Here is a 25,955-nt window from a genome sequence, read left to right as displayed (position 1 = left end):
CTTAAACCTGCGTCCTCTCCAGCAGGGGGCGACTTAAACCTGCGTCCTCTCCAGCAGGGGGCGACTTAAACCTGCGTCCTCTCCAGCAGCCAGCAGGGGGCGACTTAAACCTGCGTCCTCTCCAGCAGCCAGCAGGGGGCGACTTAAACCTGCATCCTCTCCAGCAGGGGGCGACTTAAACCTGCGTCCTCTCCAGCAGCCAGCAGGGGGCGACTTAAACCTGCGTCCTCTCCAGCAGCCAGCAGGGGGCGACTTAAACCTGCGTCCTCTCCAGCAGCCAGCAGGGGGCTAGTTTCAAGTCTTCTTCAACACAGCATGATGTTCATTTAGTAAATTATGGTCCCATTTAGAGGAACAGAGACCAGAAAGCAGGGGAGGCTTTAGGGCGGGGCTACAAGTCTCTCTTGTAGTGATCACCTACAATCAGGATAGAAGCGACTTGTACATTTAATCAGCGCCGTTGAAAAAGCATATTAGGAGCTGGTTGTTCATTTTTCCTGTAAGTATATTTTGTTTTAAGCCTGTTTTTTGCTAGCCAAAATTAGCATCCCAGTTAATATCACTGATTTCCTTGAATTACAGATGCACCTAGCTAACCAAGCTAGCTAGCTCCACCCTCTTGCCCAAATATGGTCATATCTGGTTCCAGTAAAAACAAGATGGAGACGGCCAAAATGCCAAACTCGAGGCTTCTAAACGGTAGTCCACAAACCAATGGGTGACGTCACGGCGTCTACACCCACTTTTATTCGGGCTGTGGTTTGGTGAAATATGGATATGGAAGGTAATTTGCGTTCACATTTTTTACTTCACAAACTACGGACACAGCAGATTCGCACAGGACAAAGATCGCAAGTTTTTTGACACAATCTTTGAATGAGTTGTTTCATTTAACTTAAAACTTTTCCAGCTCATTTTTATCTGGTTTGTTTTGGCCCACCACTTTAACAGAAGAAGGCTGACACGCTAGCACGCTAAACATTAGTATGTTAACGTACATAAAATAACCAACAAAATATAACTGGTACATATTATTACTATAGCATGAACACACAAACTCAAAACAACTTTTCATCAAGTCTGTACCCCGTACGTAGACTTAGACGTTGTAGTTTAGACGTTGGGTAAGTTGTCTTGCTAGGTGGGATGCGGTCAACACGCTGTAGGTAGTTTATTGTAGAAGCATGTTTTGTTATATTCGTTAAAATTCTCTTTACATATCGACAGCGATCAATAAATCAAATGCTCTGATACAGAAATGAAAGAAATCGGGTATCTGTGGCTGCTGCAGGACTGTGAGACGCACGGCAATGATTGGCTGGTCTGTCTACCTGCCTCCTCCTCATCATCGACATCATCCTCCTCATCTTCATCTTGATCATCCTCATCATCTTCATTCTCCTCTTCCTCCTCCTCTGTGAGTGTGGCTGTAGTTTAAGATGATTTTATTGAGATTAAGAAGATGATTTATTTAACCGTTTTATTCATCCATGTTTTCTCCCTTCATGTGTTATGTATGCTGCTGCTGGACAGACAATTTTTATTGATCAATTAATATTTTTCCAGCGTGCATTACAGAAGCAGGGTAACGCTGAGGTGTCGCCCGCCGACCTTCACGCCGGGACGAGCCTCTCTCTCTCTCTCTCTCTCTCTCTCTCTCTCTCTGCCTGCAACATGTCTGCTCTATAAAAGGAAATTATGCTGTCCATCTGCAATTATTGGTCGGATGCTGACGGGGGTTGCTTTCGCAGCACGTTGCCATGGCAACCACAGCGCCGAGGAGATGGCGATTTTCCAACAGGGCCGGGTTGCCAAGGGAAACCAACAATGGTGCTGATGGGAGGGAGGGAGAGAACAAACAGGGCTCGAGAGGACAATATTATTTTTATTTAAAGATTTTAGTTCTTCAACAAACCGTGTCGACGTCAGTAAGTCAACATGAACTTTTCAAAGAACGTCTGTAAAAGATGTTGGCGTGATTTTAATTCAAATCAGCATGATACTTAATAAACACCTTAAAGGTATGGAAGCTCATTTCTGCCAAGAGAAGTAAAATCACAACAACAAATGGATTCCAAGTTTGCAACAATGAAACTAAAAATCTGCTCCCGGTCAGTCACAATTATCAATCTAATCTCTTAATTTGGACCTAAATTATGAATAATTATGTAATTAATTTCTTTAATATGTACAAAAGTTTGTCTTTTTCATAATTTCAGTATGTAAGTGTCAAAATTTTGACTTGTTACCATTTAATTTAATAATCTTATACTATTAGTTTTTTTGTTTCATACATTTTGTCAATGAGCTTCCACATAAACGTATCATCATATCTACAGTCCTGCCTTTCATAATCTTAGTAAATCCATATTTTATATATATAGTATACTATAATTTTGATTTTTCTTTATCTAATATTTCATGTACTTTATGGGCTTTAAATGGGCTTCCAAATCACATCTACAGTGCTACAAGTGTTTACCATCTTATCAGAGAATTTAAAAAGTGACTGTGCAAAGTGGCTGTGAAACAAAACAAAAATTTAGTCTGTATGTAACCTCCATATATATATATATGATGATATACATTTCAGATCAGACACATGCAGACCAAACTGCCACTTTTAAGTCAAAAACAATAAAGGGGCTTTATTTAAAACCCATATGGAAGCTAATTTCTGCCAAGAAAATAAAAACAAAAACAACTGAAAAATAAAAGTTTGACTTTTTAAGATGAGACGTTTTGAGATAATGAGTAACAATTAGGTTTACCTTTACCTTTTTGTTGATCTAAGTTTGGCTCTATCATTTGATTTTGACTTAAGTCAGTATTTTTGCTTGAATTTGGATTTAGTGAGTTACACATCTGACTTCTCATGATTTTAATTTAGTGATCAAATATATTGCACTTAGCTCTTTTGACTTTGTAAATCTCAAACATTTTATTTAATAATGTAATGTACTGTATGTTTGTCCCGGATACAGGATGTTCACCATCTTACCAGACACGTTCAAAACACTGACTTCCTGACTGGACCAGAGTCAGTGAACTTTGGACACCAAACAAACCGCTTCTCAATCAGACAATAAGAAGGTAAGGTACTTTGTTTGATCCTCATATGGAAGCTAAGTTCTGCCAAGAAAATAAAAGCTAACACAACTGAAAAATGTAGTTACAAATAAAAAATTTCGTTTACCTTTACTGTTTTGTATCTCATTAGTTTGACTGGATCATTTAATTTTGACCTATTAAGTCAATACTTTCACTTTATAATAATAAAATTTTAATTTAGTGATCAAATATTTAGCACCTATGTCTTTTGACTCTTTAAATCTGTTCTTAAGGCACACTGCCCTTGGTCGCTATCACTGTCGTCTGGAACTTTCATTTTACAGTATTTGGTTTCAGGAAATCACTTGTATTATTTTTTTCAAATGTTTGCAGTTGTTTTACAACTTCATCCTTTTAGAAAGTTGTGCCATGTGTTTAAAGTTTTTCTAAAAGCCCCTCACGGCCTGTTTTATCTTCTAATTCACTCATAACCTTTTAAAGTGTGTTCCATCCTGCTTCCACCATGATGTTATTTGATCATATGTCGTCTTGCTGCCCTGTTTCCCGTTGTGAAGTTTGTTTGTATTTGTGTTTTGATTCTTATATCGTTTCATACGTTATGTCTCATTAATCTGATTCTCCCTGTTTATCTTTTTTTTTAAAAAACCCTTTATTTCTGTATGTCCCTTCCTTCAATAGGAGGTATTTTTCTTCCCAGGTGGTTGTAAACAAGAATTTGTTCTTAACTTGCCTTGTTAAATGAAAAATTATTTATTTAATAAATGTAATGTGTTTGTCCCTTATACAGGATGTTTACCGTTTTACCAGAGATGTACAAAAGACTGACTTCCTGACTGGACCGGAGCCGATGAACTTTGGACACCAAACAAACCTCTCTTCAGTTGAACAGTAAAAAGGTAGGTTTTGAACCTCGTATGGAAGATAATTTATGCCATAACAATAGAAACAAAAGCATTATTGGTGAAACAAAACTGACATTTAAAACTACTAATAAGTTGTTGTTTTTTTAAACTTTAATATTATATTATTATAACATTTTATATCTTTAACTCTCAAATCTCAGTTTAGACAAAGGAAGTCAAAATTTTCAAAATGTTGACAATTTTAATTTAGTAATATCCGTTTGAACAGAACACAGACATTTTTTTATATTTATTTATTTACATGTCATTGAGCATTTTCAATGTTGACAAAACAAAACATTAACAAAACCGAACATGAACATCTTCTAACGAGTAAAAGGTGAAGATGATCTGAGGTGAACGGGCAGGAGGTATTTCTGCAAGTTACAAATGATCGACCAGCAACTTCTTGTCTGGAGAGAAAATGTGACAAGCTAATAAACTCATAATGATTATTGATCGCCCTTTTAGAACAATAAATAAACATCTAATACAATCAGCATTTTTCAACTTAGTCCCGTAAAATTCTTACCCATTAATAGTTAAGGGAGGAGATAATTAATGTATTTTTAAAGGATTATCTGCACAGTTGAAGGCCCTTTTAAGGGACTGAAACCCCTTAATTAGCATGAAAGCCACCCCTTAATTCTTGATATTTAAATTATGAATTTGAATTTAAAATTCAGTTCAAAATATTATTTGGTCCATTTTAAGGGTGCCTATAACTTTACAGTGTTCATTTTAAGGAGTTTTTACTCCAAAGACACTTTGTAGTAAAACTCAATCATGCATAAAACCTGTATTTATTACAATCACCATGATATAATAATCCTTAATTTACACCTTTAATCTGAATCAACATATTCTGTTAGCCCGAAGTCCTTAATTTGTCCATTAATTTAACAAAGGAAAATCCTTTAACACTTTAGTTTCAAGACCTTAATTAACTAAATGAAGTAGATTCTAATGTACACATCAACTTTAGTATTTGTCAAATCCATGAATGATGAATGTAAGGTTTTAAGATTTAAGGTGTACGCTAGACTTTTAACTACAAGTTAATTGTTAAATTTTAAGAGATTCTTATTCAGTATTAATTCCATGTTTAAATGTAAAAATGAATTAGCGATTTAGGTTTAAACAAAGGTGGACCTGTAATGTCGATTTTTAAAATTTAAAGTTTTTTTACGCCCAAAGAACAGTTACAGAAAAGACATTAATGTATATATTGCTTTAAATCAATAAGAATCTCTTAAAATATAAATCATTAACACAGAATCCCTTAACCCTATAATAATATATAATATATATATATATTTATAATATAAATAGCACCTTGATTTTATCATTATTGGATTTGTCAAATATTCCACATTAATATTTAAATTAAGGGGACAGTTAAGTGTCCAATAGAATCTACAGTATTTTATTGGCTAATTAAGTGATTGCTGTGTTTTCAAGGGTAAGTTAAGAGTTAATGAAATAGTTCTGAGTTTGTTGACTGACCACCAGGTAAACAAAGCATTTGAGGCCGAGCGAGTCTGCAGGAGAGTAACAGCGCCTTCATACAAAAAGCTTCGTCTTACAGTCTCAAGTTATTTACAAGATAAACACACTGAATATTTACAAGAATTGTGTCTCTCAGCCTCTCAGACCTCCGTCCAGCGTCAAAGTCCCGAACCTGCAGGAGAAACACATGTCAGCATCTCATCAGCCATCGCCTACTGGAGGTAGTGATTAGCTTAGCTTAGCACAGAGACCGGACTGAATTTAAACTTTAGATTGACTTAATGGATATGTTTGTTTTCTTACAGGTTGAACCCAAAGTCATTAATAGATACTAATCTATAGGAATTTTAAACAATAAAACCCCTAAAACCTTAAAATTGACTAAATACCTTGAAAGCTTCTCTTAAACTTTGACCGTAATTAAAACAATAAAGTATTGGTTGAAAACTCAAATGGGAAATAAAATAATTCATTTTAATAATTTCAATCAAGCAGGGAAAGTGTCTTAAACCTGCGTTCTCTCCAGCAGGGGGCGACTCCACCTGCTGCAGAAAGAAGTGTGATTGTATAGAAGTCTCTGAGAAAATGTTTCTACTTCTATGGTCCCATTTAGGGGAACATAGACCAGGAAGGTGGGGAGGCTTTAGGGCGGGGCTACAAGCTGATTAACAAGTGGCAACCTGTCAGTCAGGATAAATTACATTTTTTTAACTAGATAAGAAACAACTAAATTTGCACCTTAACAAGTCAATTTGAAGTGCAAATTCAAAGGTGCCCTTAATGGAGCCAGGCTAGCAGTTTCCTCCCGTTTCCAGTCTTTGTGCTAAGCTAGGCTAACCATGTACTTGTTGTGCTGACTGACCTCTCTAAGAAGTGGTTGTTCTCTGCCAGCTCTTTGACCACTCCCTCCATCTCTTCCTTCAGCTTCTTCATCCTGAAAAACAGCAAGTCACGTGGTTATGTGATGAGGTCACCAGAGAAATTAATATTATAGGAAAATTGATATGTAAATCCATTACTAAAAAATAAATAATAGTGTTTTTTTCCCTGTCAGATGTCTGTAATGATGATGATTAAGAGTAAATGAAGGTCTCACCCGAGTGTCATCTCCACCAGCGTGTTCTGACTCAGGTAGGCTGACTGAGGCTTCATCCCACTGGACACCAGAGGAAGAACTTTCTGAGGCAGCTGTTCCTGAAGCTGCACAAACACAGTAAAACCTCGTTTAATGTACTACAGCTCGTTAGGAAACCAACATCTAATTAAAACTTCAAGCAGTGTCGGATGGGCCCTAGCATGTCGGGGCATGTTGCGGCGACAGGGCAGTTGCTCATCAGCATGGCTCTGAGTTATCATGTGCTTTTGATGCCTCACGAAGAAGTTAAACGTCACTTCCTGTGTCCCCTGTGGCGCTAGAGAACATCCGCAAAATCTACCAGTACAGTAAGTAAGTGTCTTAAATTAAATGAGCACCATCATACAAAGCGTACTTCCTGTTGCCAGTAGGGGGTGCTATAACATTAATTGAATATCAGGTGCATTTGAGATGATTGCGGCTCGCTTTCGCCAACTTGATGACTGCAGGGGCGGGGTATAAAAACGGCGCCGTTAACTTGGACACATTCTACCTGTGTGAGCTTACTGTGAGCTGAAATCAATGACAAAAGGTGATTCCAACTGGTTTTCATGTCATGTGACATGGTGACGTTTTGCAGCGCCGGTGAAAGTCAGAAACAATTTCTAACGAGCATGCAGTGGCGGCTGGCCCATAGAGGGAGCTAGGGCGCCGCCCTCCCTGGTGGTAGAAAGTTTTTGATTTTTCTTTTCAAAATAAACATTTTTGAAGTAATAATAATATAATATTGGCGTTAAATAATTTCTGACTATTTCACAAAGCGCCGGTATCCTGCAGTTTGTGCTGAACTGTATTGGAACGGTTACTGAAACTGACTGGATATGGCACAGCCCCACCTAAAATATCTTTCACTAGTCAGCGCTGCATGAAATCAAATGCACCTCTTGGCTTGTAGGTGTCTTCAGAGCGGGACTGTCATCACACCTGTCAAATTTGTAAAATATTTGAGCATGTACACTGAAGTTATAACAACTTCCCGTTTTATAGCAAAATCATCAATATTTGACCCCACGCCACGGACACGCCCGTCGACGAAAACTCACAAATAGCACAACTTTTCATCGTCAATGCCTTTAGAATGCAATGCAAAAAATGTATGTTGATCGGATTCATTCTCTATGAGGACTTCATTAAAGTTTGGAATGTTTAAATCACCAAAACTTTAAATCAAAATTTTTAAATTTAAAATGAAACCGACTTCCGGTTGGGTTTTTTAGTATTGCTCCAAGAGGATTTTTTGTAGGTCTGGATATGATGCACCTTCCACAAAAATTTCATACAATTTGGTGAAACGCGGCGAAGGGGCTGCTTTTATCTCTTTCGCCACGCTTGAATTTTGGGCTCTAATTACGGAGTCTTCCTCAGTGTACGTGGAAAATACTGAGTTACCTTGATGGCTCTCTCCATCAGCATGGTCACCTCCTTCTCGGTGCTGATCAGCTGACCGGACAGACCGAGAAGCTGCTTCTTCACGTGATGAACCTTCCTGAAAACATTAAAACGAGACGCTGTTAACACACCGAGCGCGCACTGTTGATGCTTCACTAAGCCACAGAGAGACTAGGGCCACTTCCTGTCTGTGGTACATAGGTGAGGTGTGGAGGAAGAGGAGAAGGTTTCTGTGTTTTACCTCATCCACTCTTCACTCTTAGAGATGAAGAGACGATACTTCATGGCACACTCCTCGGTGAACAGAGATCTGGCTTTACCGGCGTGAAGGACCAACTTCTGTCTGTCAGAGAAAACACACACACAGGTTTAAGACTTCGAAATAAAACCCGACAGAAGGAAGTTCACACTAATGGGAGTCGGATAGGCTGCCCCCTGCAAGCCGAGGACAGTAACTACACGCCGTTTTATAATTTATTCCTTAAAACTTACTAGTCGCTATGTAAAAGCTACTAGTACTTAATTATTAGATACTAGTAACTAATGGCACAGTTTTCCCATTAAAATCTACGGGGCTCTGCAGTTCAGATATCACCTATTCATTAGTTACAAGTGACTATTCCATTCTTGCTAGTATCTGTAATTTAGATAGGGCCAGCCGCCCGCTCACAGAGGCCTCTGCTCCCACCGTCACACAGAACGCTGCAGCAACAACTTAATGGAAAAGCGCCATAATTAAGTACTAGTAGCTTTTAAATAACAACTAGTAAGTTTTAAGGAATAAATGTTACGGCGTGCCATAGAAAGTTTACAGGAAACTAGCAAACAGATAAAAAAGGATGATTATTCCCACTGTCATAGACCCACACTTACTGATTTATTTATTTTATGAAAAATATCAATTGAATTCACAACACACAATTACTGTTTGTTTACTTTGTTTTCATATTTTATGTATTTTGTATATATTTTTACCATTATTTTTAACTGTTTTTTTAATATTTACTTTTACTTTGTTTTCACATTTTATATATTATTTTTTAACACACACACACACACACACACACAGTTTTTTTTAATATTTACTTTTTTCATATTTTATGTATTTTATATATTTTTTACTATTATTAACACACACTTACTGTTTTTTTTTTTTTACTTATTTAATGGAATGTATGAAATTAATTGTTCTTTTGTAATTTTTTTTTTTAGCTTTGGCAATATTGTTGTTTTACATTCATGCCAATAAAGCAAAATTGAATTGAGTGTAGTAATACCCAGAGTGCAGACACAGCGTATTTAGGTCTGGTTTTTAGTAACAGAAAGCTGTCTTCACAGAAACATTTCTATGACATGACTTTTTCAAACAGAAGTCAGATACAGGTTAAAACTACATGTTGACCACATATGCAGGTCACAATTGTTTTGCCTTTGTAGCGCAGTACACATGTATACATGTCAGTGATATCTCATAAAAAACTGCTGTTAATTCACTTACTTGTCAAATTTATGGATCTGTTCTTCGTTGTACGGCAGACCTAAACACAGGATGTAAAATAACATCTTACATCACAAGCAGCAGAAGAAACAGGCAAAACAGATAAAGAACTATTTAAAGAAAATAAATGAAATCTTGGTTTTAACAGTGTGATTTTCTTTAGATTAAATTAGCATGCTAAATTAATCCAAGATGGCGAACACACAATACAACAAAACTAATAAGGAGAGCTAACGTTAATGTTAGAAAACAGCTGGGTTTTTGAGGCTAACACGCTGTATCCCCCCCGCTGGCCACAGTTACACTGTCCTTCTGTGGGAAACACTGCAAAGATTTTTACTTTGGAACTTTATAAAATAAAAGCACATTAAAAGTAAAAACTATAACCACAACCGTACTCTAACAATGTCTATTTAGAATAATAAAGCAACAGTCACCTTTCATACTTCTGTAGTTTATTTTTCCAAAGTGCTTATAAGTTTTATTTGTGGAGAATGTTCTGTAGGCGACAGCACGAGCCAGATGTTTCTTGATTTACTTTAAAATGTTAAAGCATTACTCAGATTGCAAAGACAGAATAACAGCGGTATGAACACTGAAACTATCTTACAGCTGTGGCCTTTCCTCTGCTGATCTGTTGTTGTAACTGGGACCAGGGCGCTCTGTGGGCGAGACCGGCCGACCACTAACCTCGCGGGCGCTTCTGGAGCTTCTCAACCCCCGAAAACATTTTTGATTCGCCATCAACTTTGGTAAAACTGCCGATATTCAAATTCTACACAGTTGATTTCTCGCCTCAAAAGAGTATTTAGTGATGAAATGTTATACAAAACTTGTAAAAACAAAAAACGTTCAGCTGTTCCGCCTCTTTCTCCGCTGCTTTCCGCTTCTGGCGTGACAGCTGCTTCTTCGTGAGTAGTCAGTAGTCGACACTGCAGTTAGCAATCTTCATATTAGGAACATTTCTGGCTGTTTATTTCTATCCTCCCTTAGGCCCTGATCAGACAGAAAGCGCTTTGCAGGTTCCAAAACGCAGCAGCGCCTTTTGGTTGAATTTGAAAAAGGGCAGTGCGCTGCGTTTTTTTCATGTTGCTATAATCAAAGATTATAGCGCCAGCGATCTGAAATCTCCGGTTTGCCGCTAAGTAATAACGGTCATATTAGCAGAAACTTGATCACAACTCACAGGTCTGAGTCTTTTGTTGCTAAAAACATCTGCTTTAAAAAAACAGACAAACGCAGGGCGCCTGCTCGGGCACTGTTTGAGGGTGAGAGGTGAACAAACACGAAGGAGACAGGAAACGGAGATCTGTACCGCCAGCTGGTCCAGGGGCTTCGTCTTAATGATTGTCGGTTCAAGGATTATTTTAGGATGACTCGGGGACAGATTGTTGCGTCTCCGGACAATCCGAGCAACTGGAAACTTCCGTCAGCACAACTGAGGACTCGTCTGTCCTTTCATTCGATTGGACAATGGGAAAAACAACGCGGATGACGTCAGGCGCTTTTCTGCCCAGAGTTGAATTTTTTTTAACTCTGTGTGCTCAGAGCGCTCCTTCGAAAAGGCGCAGCAGGCGGCCAAAACGCGAGACCCCCAGGGCGCAAAAACACACTCTCACTGCAAAAAACCCGTTCTGTGTGATCCGGGCCTTCAACGGCATCTCTGTAACACCCGTCTACAATGAAATTTCACGTCTACGAATTTTATATAATAATCGACGCCTTCGATCACGCCGACTAATCGTTGCAGCCCTATTCGACTTACACAGTCTATGAAAATCCTAACTAAGAATTTCACTCCAAACTACTGAGTACGACTGGACTGGATATATAATATATTAGCCCCCCAGTTTTTACAGCTAACGAGCTCTTTATTAGACTATTGTTTGTTTGGGAGAACTCACGTCTTTCTGCCTTGTCCTTCTTGAACTGTTGGTAGATGGCCGTGATGGCGTCCAGCAGCACTTTGATTTTCTCCACACTGCAGAGACAAGCTCACCGTCACACATCTAGTTATACTGTACCATGCTTATATTACACATTACTACATGTAAACACACACAGACAGACGGCCTTACTTCCTGTCCTCGGGGTGTGTCCCCACTTGTTGTGTCCAGAGGTCAGTCAGCAGGCCTCCTGGGAGGAATTTACTCTTGATGTCTTGTGTTGTTCGTTCAATGGGCTCCAAAGAGCTGGAGATCTGCACACACACCAATATGTAACACGAGTACATACTAATAAACACCAACAGACCACTCAGTAACACCTTAGCAGTCAATATAAACATCTCAGTCAAATCTAAAGTTCCCCATGTCGCCCGGCTGCTCTGCCTCAACGCTTTATGTGATTTGCGGAGTTTGCTGACAGAGATAGCGTTACTTGTTGCTAAAGTAACCGCGGCATACTAGCTGCTGTTTTCTAATTAACTCAGTTAGCTGTGCAACTAGCGGTGAGAGCTGACTCAGCCCGGACTGGGAGCTCAGAGCACCTGGGGTGTGTGTTAGTGTTAACGTTACACCCCTGGACGTTTTCAGGCCGGCCTGTATTCCCTGTCGTCGAACTGGCCTCCGTCGGTCTTGGAGGCTGTGTTCAGACCCGGTCCCGCTGCAGTGTTCATTCACTGGGAGCTGGAACCAGTCTGCATGAGGAGGTGGGGGGGGGCGTAACGCACTTTCAGCGCTACTGGCTACTGTAAACGCCAATCTATATCCGCAACAAGTCCCTCCCTGTCTTTGTGATTTTAAATATGCAGAAGCAAACGGCACGTTCTTTCTTGGTCTTACAAACCAACATGAAAATGAATTGTGACAAAATCGTGATCCTGCCTGAAATAAATCGTTACCTCTAGCTCTAGCAACCACAGAGGAATGCCTTGCTCGCTATGTAGTCACTTTACTTAAAGACATGAATCAAGTTCCCGACCATAAACAGCTAAACATGTAAAAACCTAAATAAAGCGAGCGCTCACTCTGAGAACTTTCTTGTGCATGTCTGCGATCTCGTCGTATTCTGATGACATCATGTTGGCCCGCATCAGCACCTCAAACCTGCGCGACAGGAGACAGGAGGTCACATGACGCGTGTAAAGTTAAATTCTGTTTATTACTGTGCGTGCGAGTCACTCACAGCTGTTCAGTCTTCTCCAGGATCTGTGTGCAGTAACTACAAAGATGGAAAACCTCCGACTTCTTGTGTTGAATCTCACTGTAGTCCTCCTTCATCAGCTCGCTGGATTAAGACAGACAAGAGATTATGTTTTCAACATCAAAACACTACCGCTCAAATGTATCACAAACACTAAACCTTAAATGGTACATAAGGAAAATAAAAACAATATTTACCAAAACAGATATTTTCAGATCTAAAATTAACAATTTAATTAAAGAGTTTTGTTCATTATTTCACTGTAGGATCAACTGATGACCAGCTGCTCCGGCTTCCTTCATTAATATTATATAATATATATATAATAAAGTACAAATAAAGCCTCTGGGGGTGTATTAACAGGCTGTTCCAAGGTGCTTATATAGAAATGGGTTTCAAGGCTTCATTTCCTTCCACTGCTGCAAAATAACCAAAGAAGGTAAAGACAAAGTTTAGGTCAACAAAAATGGGGAAAAATGTAAATTTCAAAGATTTACAATATTCAGGGATTAATAATGAGTTAACAACTTCAAGTTTTCCTGCAGCAGTGGAAGGAAAGTAAACACATAACAGTAAGCACCTTGGAACAGCCTGTTACTGCACCCTCAGAGGTTTTATTTGTACTTTATTATATATATATTAAATAATATTAATGAAGAAAGACAGAGCAGCTGGTCATCGGTTAATCCTACAGTGAAATAATGAGCAAAACTCTTTAACTGTTCATTTTAGATCTAAAAATGTCTGTTTTGGTGACGTAAACATTTTTAACTTTGTCAGTTTGCTTAATTTGGTACATTTAAGGTTTTTCACTGGACTTGAACTACTTAGATTTACATAAAAACTAGAAATACGGGGGCGTTCCAATATGTTCACACACACATAATAATAATAATAATACACGTAAGTAATGTAAAGTATATGTATATTGTTTTGTAATAGCTTGCAGTGTTAGATAAAGATCCCTAAAAAGATTTCTGACCACAGTCACTTGTTTGCATCAAGATGTTTCCTAAATCCTTATCGGTTTTCTTTGACTGACTTGATTTTTCTGCTCAGGAAGTGAGCTAAATCTAAACCAGTCTGCTCACTGGGCGGACGTGTTTATTAGATCATCTGCATCTTTGAGTCAAGAAAAACCCAAACAAAAAGGAGTCCAAGCTGATGCCTTTATACCTGGAAAAACCTTCATGCACAAACACACAAGAGTCTGATGTGAACTCACATTAAACCACGAACTCCTTTCCGCACCAGTTCCTGATAGACCAGCAGAGACTCTGAAGTTTTCCATAAATGTCCAACATCACCTGCAAAAGTCTGAACAACAACATCAGCGAGTAAGTTCAGCTGTGCTCAAACAGTGTATTCACTTTAATAAAGGGCACTTCAGGTTAAACTGTTGAGGTGTCCAATCACGTGAGCAGGATTCTCAGCGGTAGATCAGATATTTAACAAAAGGCAGATAAGTGGATCTAATTTTACTTTATGGAGTCAAATTATCCGTAACGACACACTGGATCTGTTTCTGTGATAATCTACTGCGACGTCTGGACTGTCACGCGGTGAAAGTAAAGTATCTGGTCTTTTTTTGTGCATGTAACAGCTTTGCAAAGTGAAAAAGTCCACCGCAAAGAGAGTTCCCATCTCCCACAGAAAACTGAACTGAAAACAGCTCGTTTGTAGTCCAGCCTTTAGACCGTCCACACAGTCAGAGGACATAAAGCTGTTCCTGTGATGTAGAGACGATAAATAAATGTGTTACAGATTAATAACTTGCCACTCTGAAACTCTTGCTCCAGTCTAGTTTGTGAAGCTGGTTCAGAAACATGTAGATATGAACTGAAGCCTTTGGCCCAATCCCAATGTCCCCCCTGAGCCCTAAGCCCTGAACCCTCGCAGACTTTACTGACGTCACTTGGAAAGTGATTGATTGCTCAAAATGCTGTAAACAGGAACGGGACAGCACTTTATCATGTTACCTGCTGAAACACGTTGCAACCTTTTTTTTTTTTATGTTTTTGCCTTATTTTTAAGTCCTGCAGGCTCTCGCCCTACAGAGTGGAGGAGAGGTAGCCTAAATGTCAATATATATTTGTAATTAATCAATACACTATTGTTGGTCAAACAGCATCATTAAGCAAAAACTAAAATAAATAGTTGAATAAACAAAGTGTGTAATGAGGTGATTGCATTCCTCTGACTTCATGTGTTCTATGCAGCATCTTAAGTTAAGAACACTTTCAACAGTTTTAACATCAGCGTTGGTGTCGATGCTTGTTTGTTTACTGTTTTCTTCTTCTCTTATAATGCGGATTTGCCGTCATACTTCTCTCTCTTCCGGGCTTCCCCCAGTAACCCCCGTGTTTTACGTCATACCGCTATGAACTGTGGGCAGTTCCCTCAGTCAAAGTCTGCAGAAATGCGGACTTACAAAAAGGGTCTATAAAGGGCTCAAAATGTCCGCGAGAGAGCCCTCGCACACTTGACGATTTGACAGCGGGACGGCCCTGAGCCCTCACGGACTTCCCGGGAACGCGCCTCAAAGTCTGTGAGTCTGTGAGGGGGGACACTGGGATTGGGCCATAGTTACCGGCATGCCGGGACCCGCCCTACTCAGCTTCTGATTGGCTAGTAGTCCTAGGTACTGCGCATGTGCAACTCCCAACAAAGATCTTGCAGAAGGGAGATGCTTCACTCTGCAGCTAAAACGGAGCGTTCAACACACAGGGTGAAGAGAGGAGCCGCAGCAATGTGCAGTCTGACAAAAATATAGTGTTTTTTTGAACCATGTAAATCTGTTCTGGTACGACCCCTAAAAACAATATGAACCTGAAAATGAGCAGAATATCTTCCTGCCGCTTTCAGCAAACTGTGGATGAAATCTGTGGCTCTGAAAAGCAAAAACTGTCCTTTCTACATTATTAAAACACAGTGTGGTGTGAAAGTCACTGATCTGTTAACTTGTCGCTTCTTTTGACTTTTTAAACGTTTTCAACAAATGTAGATTCATCTGAGATTCTTTTTTTAACATGATGTAGTTAAATCAGTACCTTTGCGTAGCTGGCGTCCAGATCCAGATCGTAGCGAGGCTGAACTTTAGGAGGACTAGCTGTGAAGACAAAAAAAAAAAAAAGTTGCGAGTTAAACTTTCCATCTTCACGTTTAATGATTTAGGATTTTCCAAGACCTGCACACGCAAGAGTTTCTCCAAATAAAGCATGACAAACCATTTTAAGGCTTCCTGGAATTTAAGTTAATGCCAACTTAAATCCAAAACACAAACGAAGCTAAGTTAAATGAGCCTCTGTCTAAATAGCCGTGACGCACATTCTGAACGTGGTCAGTTAATAGAAATGAATGTGTTTGATAATGTAAATCACTGCGCTGCTGACCTGCAGAATGAAGAGATAACCCCTCTAAAGATCTACTTCAGTTGTTTTAAGACCTTTTTAAGTTCAGCCCTGCAGGCCACTCTGCAGCACTACGTACGGTCTTCGAAGATTAGTCCCACAGTGGCGACGGACTCGCGGCTGACGAGCATGATCGGGTTGTCTCTGGAGGTTTTGGGCAAGGACTGCGTCTGGCGGTTGGGGTCCAGGACGAGGCGGCGGCCCTCGTACAGCAGCTCCTGGTTGTGCAGCGGGATGCTGGTCCTGCGGGTCAACAGCTCCTGGAACAGCGCCGCCCTGTGGACACAAGGAGACACACAGTGGGCAAAGAGCCAGTCCAACCCAGGGGGTTCAGCTCTGACTCAGAAGCCTGATCTGAAGTTACAGGTTTTAACAATAAACACAATATTATCAGAGATTTTGGGATACTGAAATGAATGAAACCAATTAAAGGAGGCTTGATGAAAATGTCTCCATCCTACAAACTAGTAAACAGAATATTCCCTCTCTCCACGGTGTCTTTCCTCTCTTACGTGTTGTATTCGTGGATGTAAATGTGGTGCAGCGTTGCCTGCTGCAGACTGAACACGTAGACCACGGTCCGGTGCAGGATGTCGTTGGTCTCAGCGAAGAACTGGTCGAAGCCCCAACACTTCTCCTGATCGGCCTCCAGGATTTTGGCGAGCACCGGAGTCAGGAGGCTCTGCAGACCCCTGAAACACCAAACCACAGGACGCAACAGGCGGATTCACCGCTATAATTTAAGATTTTCATATTTGAGATTCTGGTATCAAAACTTTTTGTTGATGGACAATTAAGAGAGGTAGAGATAGATTGTTAGATTTATTCCCCGATTTAATAAATTATTTTTCTTGGATCTCTACATTTGTGCATAAATATATATGATCTTAATATATTATTCGTGTTGTGCCCATAAATACACAAACTCTTTATGCAAAGTAAATTAACTACAAGTTACTTTTATGCTAATCGTTTTGTTCTCTTAAAATAAATATAAAAATATTCATGTATGAAATTCTTTTTTTTTTTTACCATGTTAACACTTGTAAAAAAAATTGTTTATTACAATGTAAATTGTTTACATATGGTAAAATTAGTTTTTTTTGCTAATGTTAATTGCTTTATACTAACCTTAAACACTTTTAATGTTCTGTTTAAAATAAATCTTGCTTTGTCTTCTTAAATAAATAAAATATGTATATGTATGTATATTATTAAAATACTTTCTTTACCATGTTATGGCTTCAATAAAAATGTTTATGCTAATGTAAAACAATTTATGCTAACGTTAGTTTTTTATGCTAACGTTACACTAACCTAAAACACCTTTTTCAATGTTTTGTTTTAAAGAAATCTTGTTTTTTTCTCTTAAAATAAATATAAAAATATAAATGTATAAATTGTTTTTACCATGTTAACACTTCATTAAAAATGTTTATCACAATGTAGTTTTTTTATGGTAGTTTTTTGCTAAAGTTAATTGCTTTATGCTGATGTTACACTAACCTTAAACACTTTATTTTAATGTTTTGTTTGATACAAATCTTGCTTTGTCCTCCAAAAGAAATAAAAATATATCAGTATAATATAATTATTATTAAAATGCTTTGTTTACCATGTTTACGCATTACATAAACATTTGTGTTAAGTTACATTAACCTTTAACACCTTATTTGTTTGGAATGAATCTTGCTTTGTCCTCCCACTAATACTATACTATAATTTCTAATTCTTAAATACCCCGGAGGTCCAAGAACTCCTGGTTGGGGATCACTGGGGTAGAAAACAACTTGACTGAAGGTTTGAATGTCAGCAATACACGAGGTGATCCCAAACACTGACATGTATTTACAGCGCCGTCTTACTTGGACAGACTGCAGGACACCGGCATCTCTGTGCTCCACTCGATCTTCCCGTTCTCACACTTCTGAAGCCCGGAGATCGTCCCAGATGGTTTCTCTGTGATGATTTTATACCTGAGGAACAAGCAGCTCAGTCACTTTAACTCTCTTTAGAAACAAGTTAACGTTGCTCTTGAGCGGGAACCTCTGCGTTTGCAAAGTGAGGCCAATACTTAAACCTGCGTCCTCTCTAGCAGCCAGCAGGGGGCGACTCCAGCGGCTGCAGAAAGAAGTGTGATTGTATAGAAGTCTGTGAGAAAATGTTTCTACTTGTCAGCTGATTTATTCCCTCAGTAAACACTTTCCTGATGAGTTTATGGTCTCAGTCACTAGTTTCAAGTCTTCTTCAACACAGCATGATGTTCATTTAGTAAATTCAGAGGAACAGAGGCCAGGAAGCAGGGGAGGCTTTAGGGCGGGGCTACAAGCTGATTGTCAGTCAGGATAGAGGCGACTCGTATCCGCTGCTCTGTGTACATTTATCCAGCGCCGCTGAAAAAGCTTATCAGGAGAATTTTTCCGGTAAGTGCGTTTTGTTTAAAGCCTGTTAGCATCCCAGCTAATATCACAGTTAACGTGAATTACAGATGCACCTTGCTAACCAAGCTAGCTAGCTCCACCCTCTTGCCCATATATGGTCACCGCAGGCTCCAAAAAACCCCAAAACAAAACAAGATGGCGACGGCCAAAATGCCAAACTGGAGGCTTCATAACAGTAGTTCACAAATGGGTGACGTCACAGAGGCTACCTCCACTTCTTTTATACCGTGTGATTGCACTCTTACATGACTTCCTTGTTCCTGCGTGGTCCTTCAAACGGTCTGAACGGGAGGCTGCCGGTGGCGGCGTGGTAAAACGTGACTCCGATGCTCCACAGATCCACCGTGGCTCCATATTTCTTCTGGTGGTCTTTTCTCAGCACAGCCCGCTCGTACATGTCGGGGTGCTACACAGGAAACACATAAAGAAGACGCAACAGGTCAACAAGACTTTAAGACGTCACCTTGGACTCCTGGGAAACTGTGATGGGCAGCTAACTTTTTGATGTTAAAATTTTTATGCTAACATTTTTTTATGCTAACCTTACAGTTTAATGCTAACATTACTATTTTATGCTAACCGTACTATTTTTTTTGCTAACCTTACTATTTTATGCTAACCTTACTATTTTTATGCTAACTTTACTTTTTTAATGCTAACTTTACTTTTTTAATGCTAACCTTACTATTTGTATGCTAACTTTACTTTTTTTATGCTAACCTTACTATTTTATGCTAAATTTACTTTTTATGCTAACCTTACTATTTTATGCTAACGTACTATTTTTATGCTAACCTTAGTATTTTATGCTAACCTTACTATTTTTATGCTAACCTTACTATTTTATGCTAACCTTACTATTTTTATGCTAACTTTACTATTTTATGCTAACATTTTAATGCTAACCATTCCATTTTATGCTAACATTTTTATGCTAACCTCACTTTTTTTTGCTAACCATATGTATTTTCAATCTAACCTTTTCACTCCACCTTTCAGTGTGGACGTTCAGAACAACTATATAAACTTGATTTTTGCCAACACCTCGTTCTTTTCCAGCTTGAACTGACCATTCGTTGAGCAGTGCAAACTTTACAAAATATTCAGTAACTTTGAACAGTAAATCTCCACCTACAACAAACTGGTTCCTAAGAAATGAGGAAAACTTAGGAATTAGCTCCTGAATATCTCCTGCTGGTGATTCAAACACAGATCTCTTTTCTGACATGTTGATACGAAGAGGATTCAAACTGACACCAGATGTCTTATGTTTTCTCTCACCAGGTATTCCTCGGTGCCGTACAGAGACACAAACTGCTCGTCGTCCTCCAGCTCTCTGGCTGCTCCAAAGTCTGTCAGTTTGTAGACGGAGCGTCCGTCCTCTCCGATCACACGCATGATGTTTCCTGGTTTGATGTCCCGGTGAACGATACCGTACTCTCTCAGGTGGTTCATACCTGCCACTGAAGACACAACAGCCAATCAGAAAACACCTCAGAGTCATCAAAACACAACAGGTTAGTGTTTTAAAGGCATCCTTATGCTGGTTTAACACACAACGTGATGACAGCGCTACAAAGTCAATTCAAAGACGATGCGGAGTGCGATAAATCACGTGCGAGTTGAAATATCTCAAAACAGGAGACTGCTTGGAGAAAAGTCAGCAAGGCAGTTGAACTACCGGGTAAGTAAAGAAAACTTGATTACTTGATTCCTGCTATCGTTGTACTTTGCTATGAAAGACGTTAGCATAGCATAGCCCCGATTGATCCAAACTATATTCGGAAAACAAACATTTTAAAAGTTGTAAGCTTGTAAACTTGCTGACAGACCTGATTAAGCATAACTTAATATGTTTAACATATCGGCATCTTGATGTAGTTACATTGGCATCCGTTTGATCCGTTTATTGAAACTAATTCACAGCAAAATGTTTATTATGGGTTCATACAGCTGTAGTAATGTATGTATGTAATGTAGTAAAGTAACACTCATGTAGCCGCATGAGTGTTCTCCATCATTAAAACTCGTGCGATAAAAGCGATGCAAGTTTAAAAATCGCGTTGTGTGTGAAACCTGCATTAGAGTCCTAAATATTTCTCTGGTTAAAATACGTCAAAGTAGAAAGTAGAAGTGACGGTAACTAATCAGTGAAAACAGTTAGCGGACTATACATGCGGAACATGAGGTGAGTTTCCAGGTAATCGAACTGTCCCTCACCCACGTCGTGCAGAACTATGAGGAACTCGTCCTCAGGAAGCCCGTAAGCGTTGGACGACTCCTCTAACACCGTGTAGAGACTTCCGCAGGGACAATACTCCATCACCAGGACCTTGTGACGGGTGTTGGACTGACAGGAAGAGGAGGTCAAAAACATGTTAACGCTTTTCTAGGCATCTTAAAAAAACACTTTTCATTTCATCATGATGAAAAACACAAGTCTAAAACTAAACACAAAGTTTTCTAAACACATTGTTTCACCTTATTCATTTGTCTTATTCAACAATCTGCATGGATCTGAAGAAAATATCTCTTGTTCAGAAGTTGATCTATCTTTCTATTGATAACAATCATCTTATGTTCAGTAACGTTGAGGGTTGGGTATCAAGAACCAAATCTCCAAGACCCGTGCATTTGGATCCTGCTTCTCGGTTCCTGACTTCCTGCGTCTCTCAGCTCCTGACTGAACTGCAGTCAGCGTTTTACAGCCCATCAAAGTGTCTCTTATCTGCCAGGAGCTGCTGCGCCAACCTAACATTTGTTACGACGACAAAGCACGAAGAAGAGAGTCCTTCTGGTTTCCAGTCCTGGACCGTGGCGGGCCGCAGCAAACGCTCCAAAGTTCGGTTTAGCTTCACTAAAAAAAAGAGAACGACACATCACACTGCAGCAGCTGCAGTAAGGAGGTTTGGTGCGAAGGAGGAAGCAGCTCCAACATGACGAAGCGTTTCCTTCAACGCGGCGTGAATCTGAAGGAACGCTTCACGTGTTCAACGTGTCGCTCTCTCCAGCTAACGATAACAGCAGCAACGCCTCAGGTACAGAACACAGGTGAGCTGACGTTCACCTTTTATACTGAAGGGAAACCAATGATGGCTACAGATGAGACGAGTCCCAGAGACGCCGCTCTAGGACAGAGACTCATTTCACTTTAGCCACGAAGGAGGTGGAGGAAGAAGAGGATCTGTGAACGGGTTGAAGTCAGAGCCGAGATTCGATAAGTAGAATCTGAATCGATAAAATTGAAGTGATACCCAACCCTTGAAACGTTGTGTGTGTCAGGTTATCTGATGATTAAATTAATCTACAGGTCGACAGGAAGCAGCAACAAAACAGCTGAGACCTGAGAACAGTGTTTATAAAAAGCTAAGCTAACGTAGCTTCGCTGCAGTTACTGACCTCTTCCTCCACCGCGAAGAGTTTGACGATGTTCTTGTGGTTGAGTTTCTTCAGAACCTCGAACTCTCTCATCTGGACGTCCAGCGGCCTCAAAAAGCTCAGGTTGTTAAACACTTTGACGGCGTACAGGTCCCCAGTTTTCTACAATTAAACACAAAAACATGAACTCAGACACATTTTATAGTCTGAATGTCTAAATGTGGAGTTCGATTGGAAGATTTTGGTCCGTCACAATCCTCCTTCTCAAATTAATCATTTTTATAATAATAATAAAATTGATAAAATCTTTAGAGCACTTATTTTCCGCAGGTTTCCTGAAATTGTGTGTAAACTCCTGGAACTTAATAAAACAAGTGGAGACGTACCACACCCCGCTTTAACTTGATCTGACAGACCCGAGGCGACGACGTTAAATGAGACGTGAGATCAAAAATTCAAACAGAAGATCATGTTCAGACGGATCCGCAGACTTTAAAGATTCAGGTCTAACGCTGTGGGAAATTCCCCCTTTGGTGCAGTTTACAGGCTGACGGCTCTTCTGGATCAACTATAAAAACAAACTGTGACGTCTGAGAGGTGAAACTCTCTAACCCTAACCCTGAGATGAAACCTGAGTGTTTTAGATGTAAAAGAAGAGACAGTTCGCATGTAAACAGAATCTGTGATTTCCATTCAGATTTCCGCCTCCTGCGTGAGGAACCACAGGTGTATCCTGAGGAGGTTTTTACTGGACAGCAGCACCTGCTATCTGTTTACTGATTGGTCAGCTGCTCTGATGGGAATCTAACACTAGCTAGACCTGCAAGCATAACTTACGCATTTTTGGATTATTCATTTCATACTGGATGCACAAAATCATAACCAGACTTCAGACTTTCCCCTGAGCTTCTTTTATTTCAGTCCCAGTATGATGCTATCAAAGCTCTAAGCCCCGACCAGAAACTGCTACAAACCACAACCATGTTGGGAAAATCAGGAAACCTCCACCCTTTTCCAGGGAAAACACCTAAAATAAAATACCTAAAATGAACCAGGAATAACTCCTCAACCATTAGGCCTAGATGCAGAATTCTAAGGAATATAAATCCATTGTAAATTCACATATTTATTTTACCATTACAGACTAAATAGAGATGCAATAAAGAAAAATATGATATTTTCATCCTTGCCTGGTAAAGAAAAAAAGCTTTATTTTAATGCAAATAAAATAGATTGTAATGCAACTGAATATCTTCTAATGCACCTGGAATGCAATTGTAACTGTAAATTTGATGAAAATGAACTAAAATACAACAGTTATCTTATAATTTAAAAAAAATAAATGTATGTGAATGTCCATATTTTGGCCATATTTACTGTTCCAATGTTGACTTTTATTGGGAGTTATCTTTAAAACATTTCTGAAATGTTGATAAAAACAGTGAATATAGATCAATATTCCTGTGACTAAAAGCACACCCATGCTTTACAGGCAGATAACTTCAGAACAGACCTTTCATTTGATACCCAGGATCTCTATTTAGCTACTACGGGTCGGCTGTCAGACCACGAAAAAGACTGCGTTTTCCAAAGCGGCACTTCTCCTCCTCTGCAAAGAAAAGGTGAGAGAATGCAGCCACAGCTCCCAGGAATATCACATTATTTTATCTTTAATACACAGATGATGCTGAGACACTAATAATTTAGTCAAGACAAAAAAATTATGGTAACTGATGTATTTTGCATTGATTCCTCGGTTCGTTATTATAATGTCAACTAGCTTGTTGAGCAGCTTGTTGTATAGTAAGTCTTGCACTAAAACTAACACGGCGATAAGCCTGCGTGTGAACTGATATCAGGTTAATACTTTAGATCTACCGTTGGGTTGGGTTTTTCTCAGGATGACGTTAAGTGGCAGATCAGTGCTGCAGCTGAATATCTCAGTAAGAGACGTCCTCTGTCCCAGACAACCTATAAATCTAAATCAGACTTAAACAACTCTCGCTTTGTGTAGTTGGCCAGATAAAACCACCGCCATGTAAGCACAAAAAGTCCCCATATTAAGGTGATTTTGTAACATCAGTGTTTGCATGCTACACTAAGAATATCTTATGCAACTGTTTGATAAAATTTACGCCCGTGCCGTCAGAGTCTGGTGTCAGTCGGTACCTTGTGTCTGCCGCGGTAAACGTTGGCTGTCGCTCCCTGACCCAGCAGGTCTGAGATGAGCCACAGGTAGTTGGTGGTGCTCTGCATCCTGACGGCTGCAAGGGATCCTGGAAACACAGAAACAACGTCCGGTCGATAAGATCAATACTCCGGACGGGCTGAGTCACTTACGTGCATCAAATGTCTGATCAGATTCTGCGTCTTGTTAAGTGGAACCTCAGATTTGTTGCACCACCCGCCTCTAATGCTGCAGCCTATAAATCAAACTAACCTCTCATTCCTGTCATGTTGTGAACTGTTTATTTCATTAACTCTGTAGTCTTATTTATTTAATTATTCACATTTACTGTATTTTCTTGCACATTTTTAACCCCCATATGACATCTGTTCTTGTAGCGTTGCAATTATATAATAGTGTTTTTAAATATTTCCATATTTGTTCTGTTTTATTTATCATTTTACATATTCATTAATCTTATATAATCGTATTGAGTTACATACGTTTGTATAAGTTTTACGTTGTGACATTTACTTCTATCTTCTTGTTGTACATTATTTTATAATAATATAATAATATTAAAGCTATATTACTTTCACTTTTTGTTGTATATCATCATTATTTTTTTATATTTTGTCACAAAGCAGCAACAACAGTAAAAGTGCAAAGCAAACTATTAAAATTAATTCAAGTTCATATTTTTTCATATTGTTTTAAATATGTATTGATATTATATAATACTATTAAGTTAGATATCTATATATATTTTTTACTTTCTTTTATATTTTGCAAACGTTATGCAACAACAGTAATTCAGCAAAACAATTAAAATCAATTAAAATAAAGCTTCCCTATATTATTTTTTGTATTTATTTGTTACATATCTTTATAAATGTTTTACTTTGTCAGATTAACTTCATCTTTTTAATGTATATTATTTTATAAGTATTTATTTTGCAAACGTAAAAACAGCAACAATAATAGTAACACTACAGGGCAAAACAAACAATTAAAGTTAGGCTCATATAATTCTCTATATTATTTTACATATGTATATTGTTACATATCTTTCTATATGTTTTACTTTGTCCTCTCTTTGTATATTATTATTATTTTTTTGCAAACGTTTTGTGTCAGAATGCGGCAACAACAGTAACACTGCAAAACAAACAATTAGAAATAAATTTTAATAAGTTACGCTGCCTGCTCGACGTTCACACACGTCACTACGTATTACGCGGCGTCACGGTGGGAAATTCCCGTTTCAGGCCTCAAACAACAAAAAGCTGTTAGAAACATAATTCGCAGTGACTCGACAATAATGCAGCGGATTATAATAAATCTGATTTAATGTAAGTGAAGTTGCTGTTTAACGTAATGTCACAGCAAAACATCTAAACATAAATAAATATCTTCCAACATCGGCGGGTTTAAAAACGAGCCAGGAACATTAAACTAAGTGATAAAAACACAAACACACGGCGGAGTTCAGCTCCTGGCTGTAAATGTCTTTAAATGTGAGCTGTGTTTTATTTTCACTTCCTGCGGACGCGGAACGGAACTGATTTAAAACTGCGTCGTGCTAACAAGCTAACCGCTTTAACTGTGACTCAACACCGGGAGCGTTAGCCAACACGTCGAGCTACGAACCGGTACCGGTGAATAAACCGCCATCACGGGGCTTAATGTTTAAAATTAACCATTTTTATTTTGTTTATTTCCTCACCCTTCTTTCAGCGGCCGAGTCCTCTTCTTCCGCGGTCATGTGACAGACGCGGGCCAATCAGCACACATTGCGGGGAAAAGGGGGCGTGTTTACGAACACCGTAATGATCAGAATAGCAGCGGGAAATAAAAGTTGTGCGCCCGCTCCTAGCTGCAGATGTGAATTAAAAAAAAAAACAATGCAG

General features: G+C 39.0%; 1 protein-coding gene across 1 annotated transcript; it reads right to left on the bottom strand.

Moving 5' to 3' along the window:
- Positions 1–4,156: 4,156 nt before the first annotated feature.
- Positions 4,157–25,902, bottom strand: tbk1 (TANK-binding kinase 1). The gene is made up of 21 exons (XM_046039939.1): positions 25,772–25,902; positions 24,048–24,154; positions 21,900–22,040; positions 20,721–20,850; positions 19,782–19,963; positions 18,746–18,906; positions 17,925–18,035; positions 16,572–16,751; positions 16,139–16,335; positions 15,700–15,758; positions 13,875–13,966; positions 12,632–12,733; positions 12,474–12,552; positions 11,584–11,705; positions 11,410–11,486; positions 9,506–9,545; positions 8,249–8,350; positions 8,008–8,104; positions 6,580–6,683; positions 6,346–6,417; positions 4,157–5,655 (listed from the first exon to the last, which is right to left on the bottom strand). Exons 2-21 carry the CDS (start codon positions 24,132–24,134, stop codon positions 5,616–5,618), a joined length of 2,175 nt encoding a protein of 724 aa, XP_045895895.1. The 5' UTR covers positions 24,135–24,154; positions 25,772–25,902; the 3' UTR covers positions 4,157–5,615.
- Positions 25,903–25,955: the final 53 nt, after the last annotated feature.

This window comes from Micropterus dolomieu, linkage group LG23, assembly GCF_021292245.1.
Source record: "Micropterus dolomieu isolate WLL.071019.BEF.003 ecotype Adirondacks linkage group LG23, ASM2129224v1, whole genome shotgun sequence".
NCBI classification, from domain to species: domain Eukaryota; kingdom Metazoa; phylum Chordata; class Actinopteri; order Centrarchiformes; family Centrarchidae; genus Micropterus; species Micropterus dolomieu.
The sequence above is the reverse complement of the archived record's forward strand: the minus strand, read 5'-3'. Positions and strand labels throughout refer to the sequence as shown.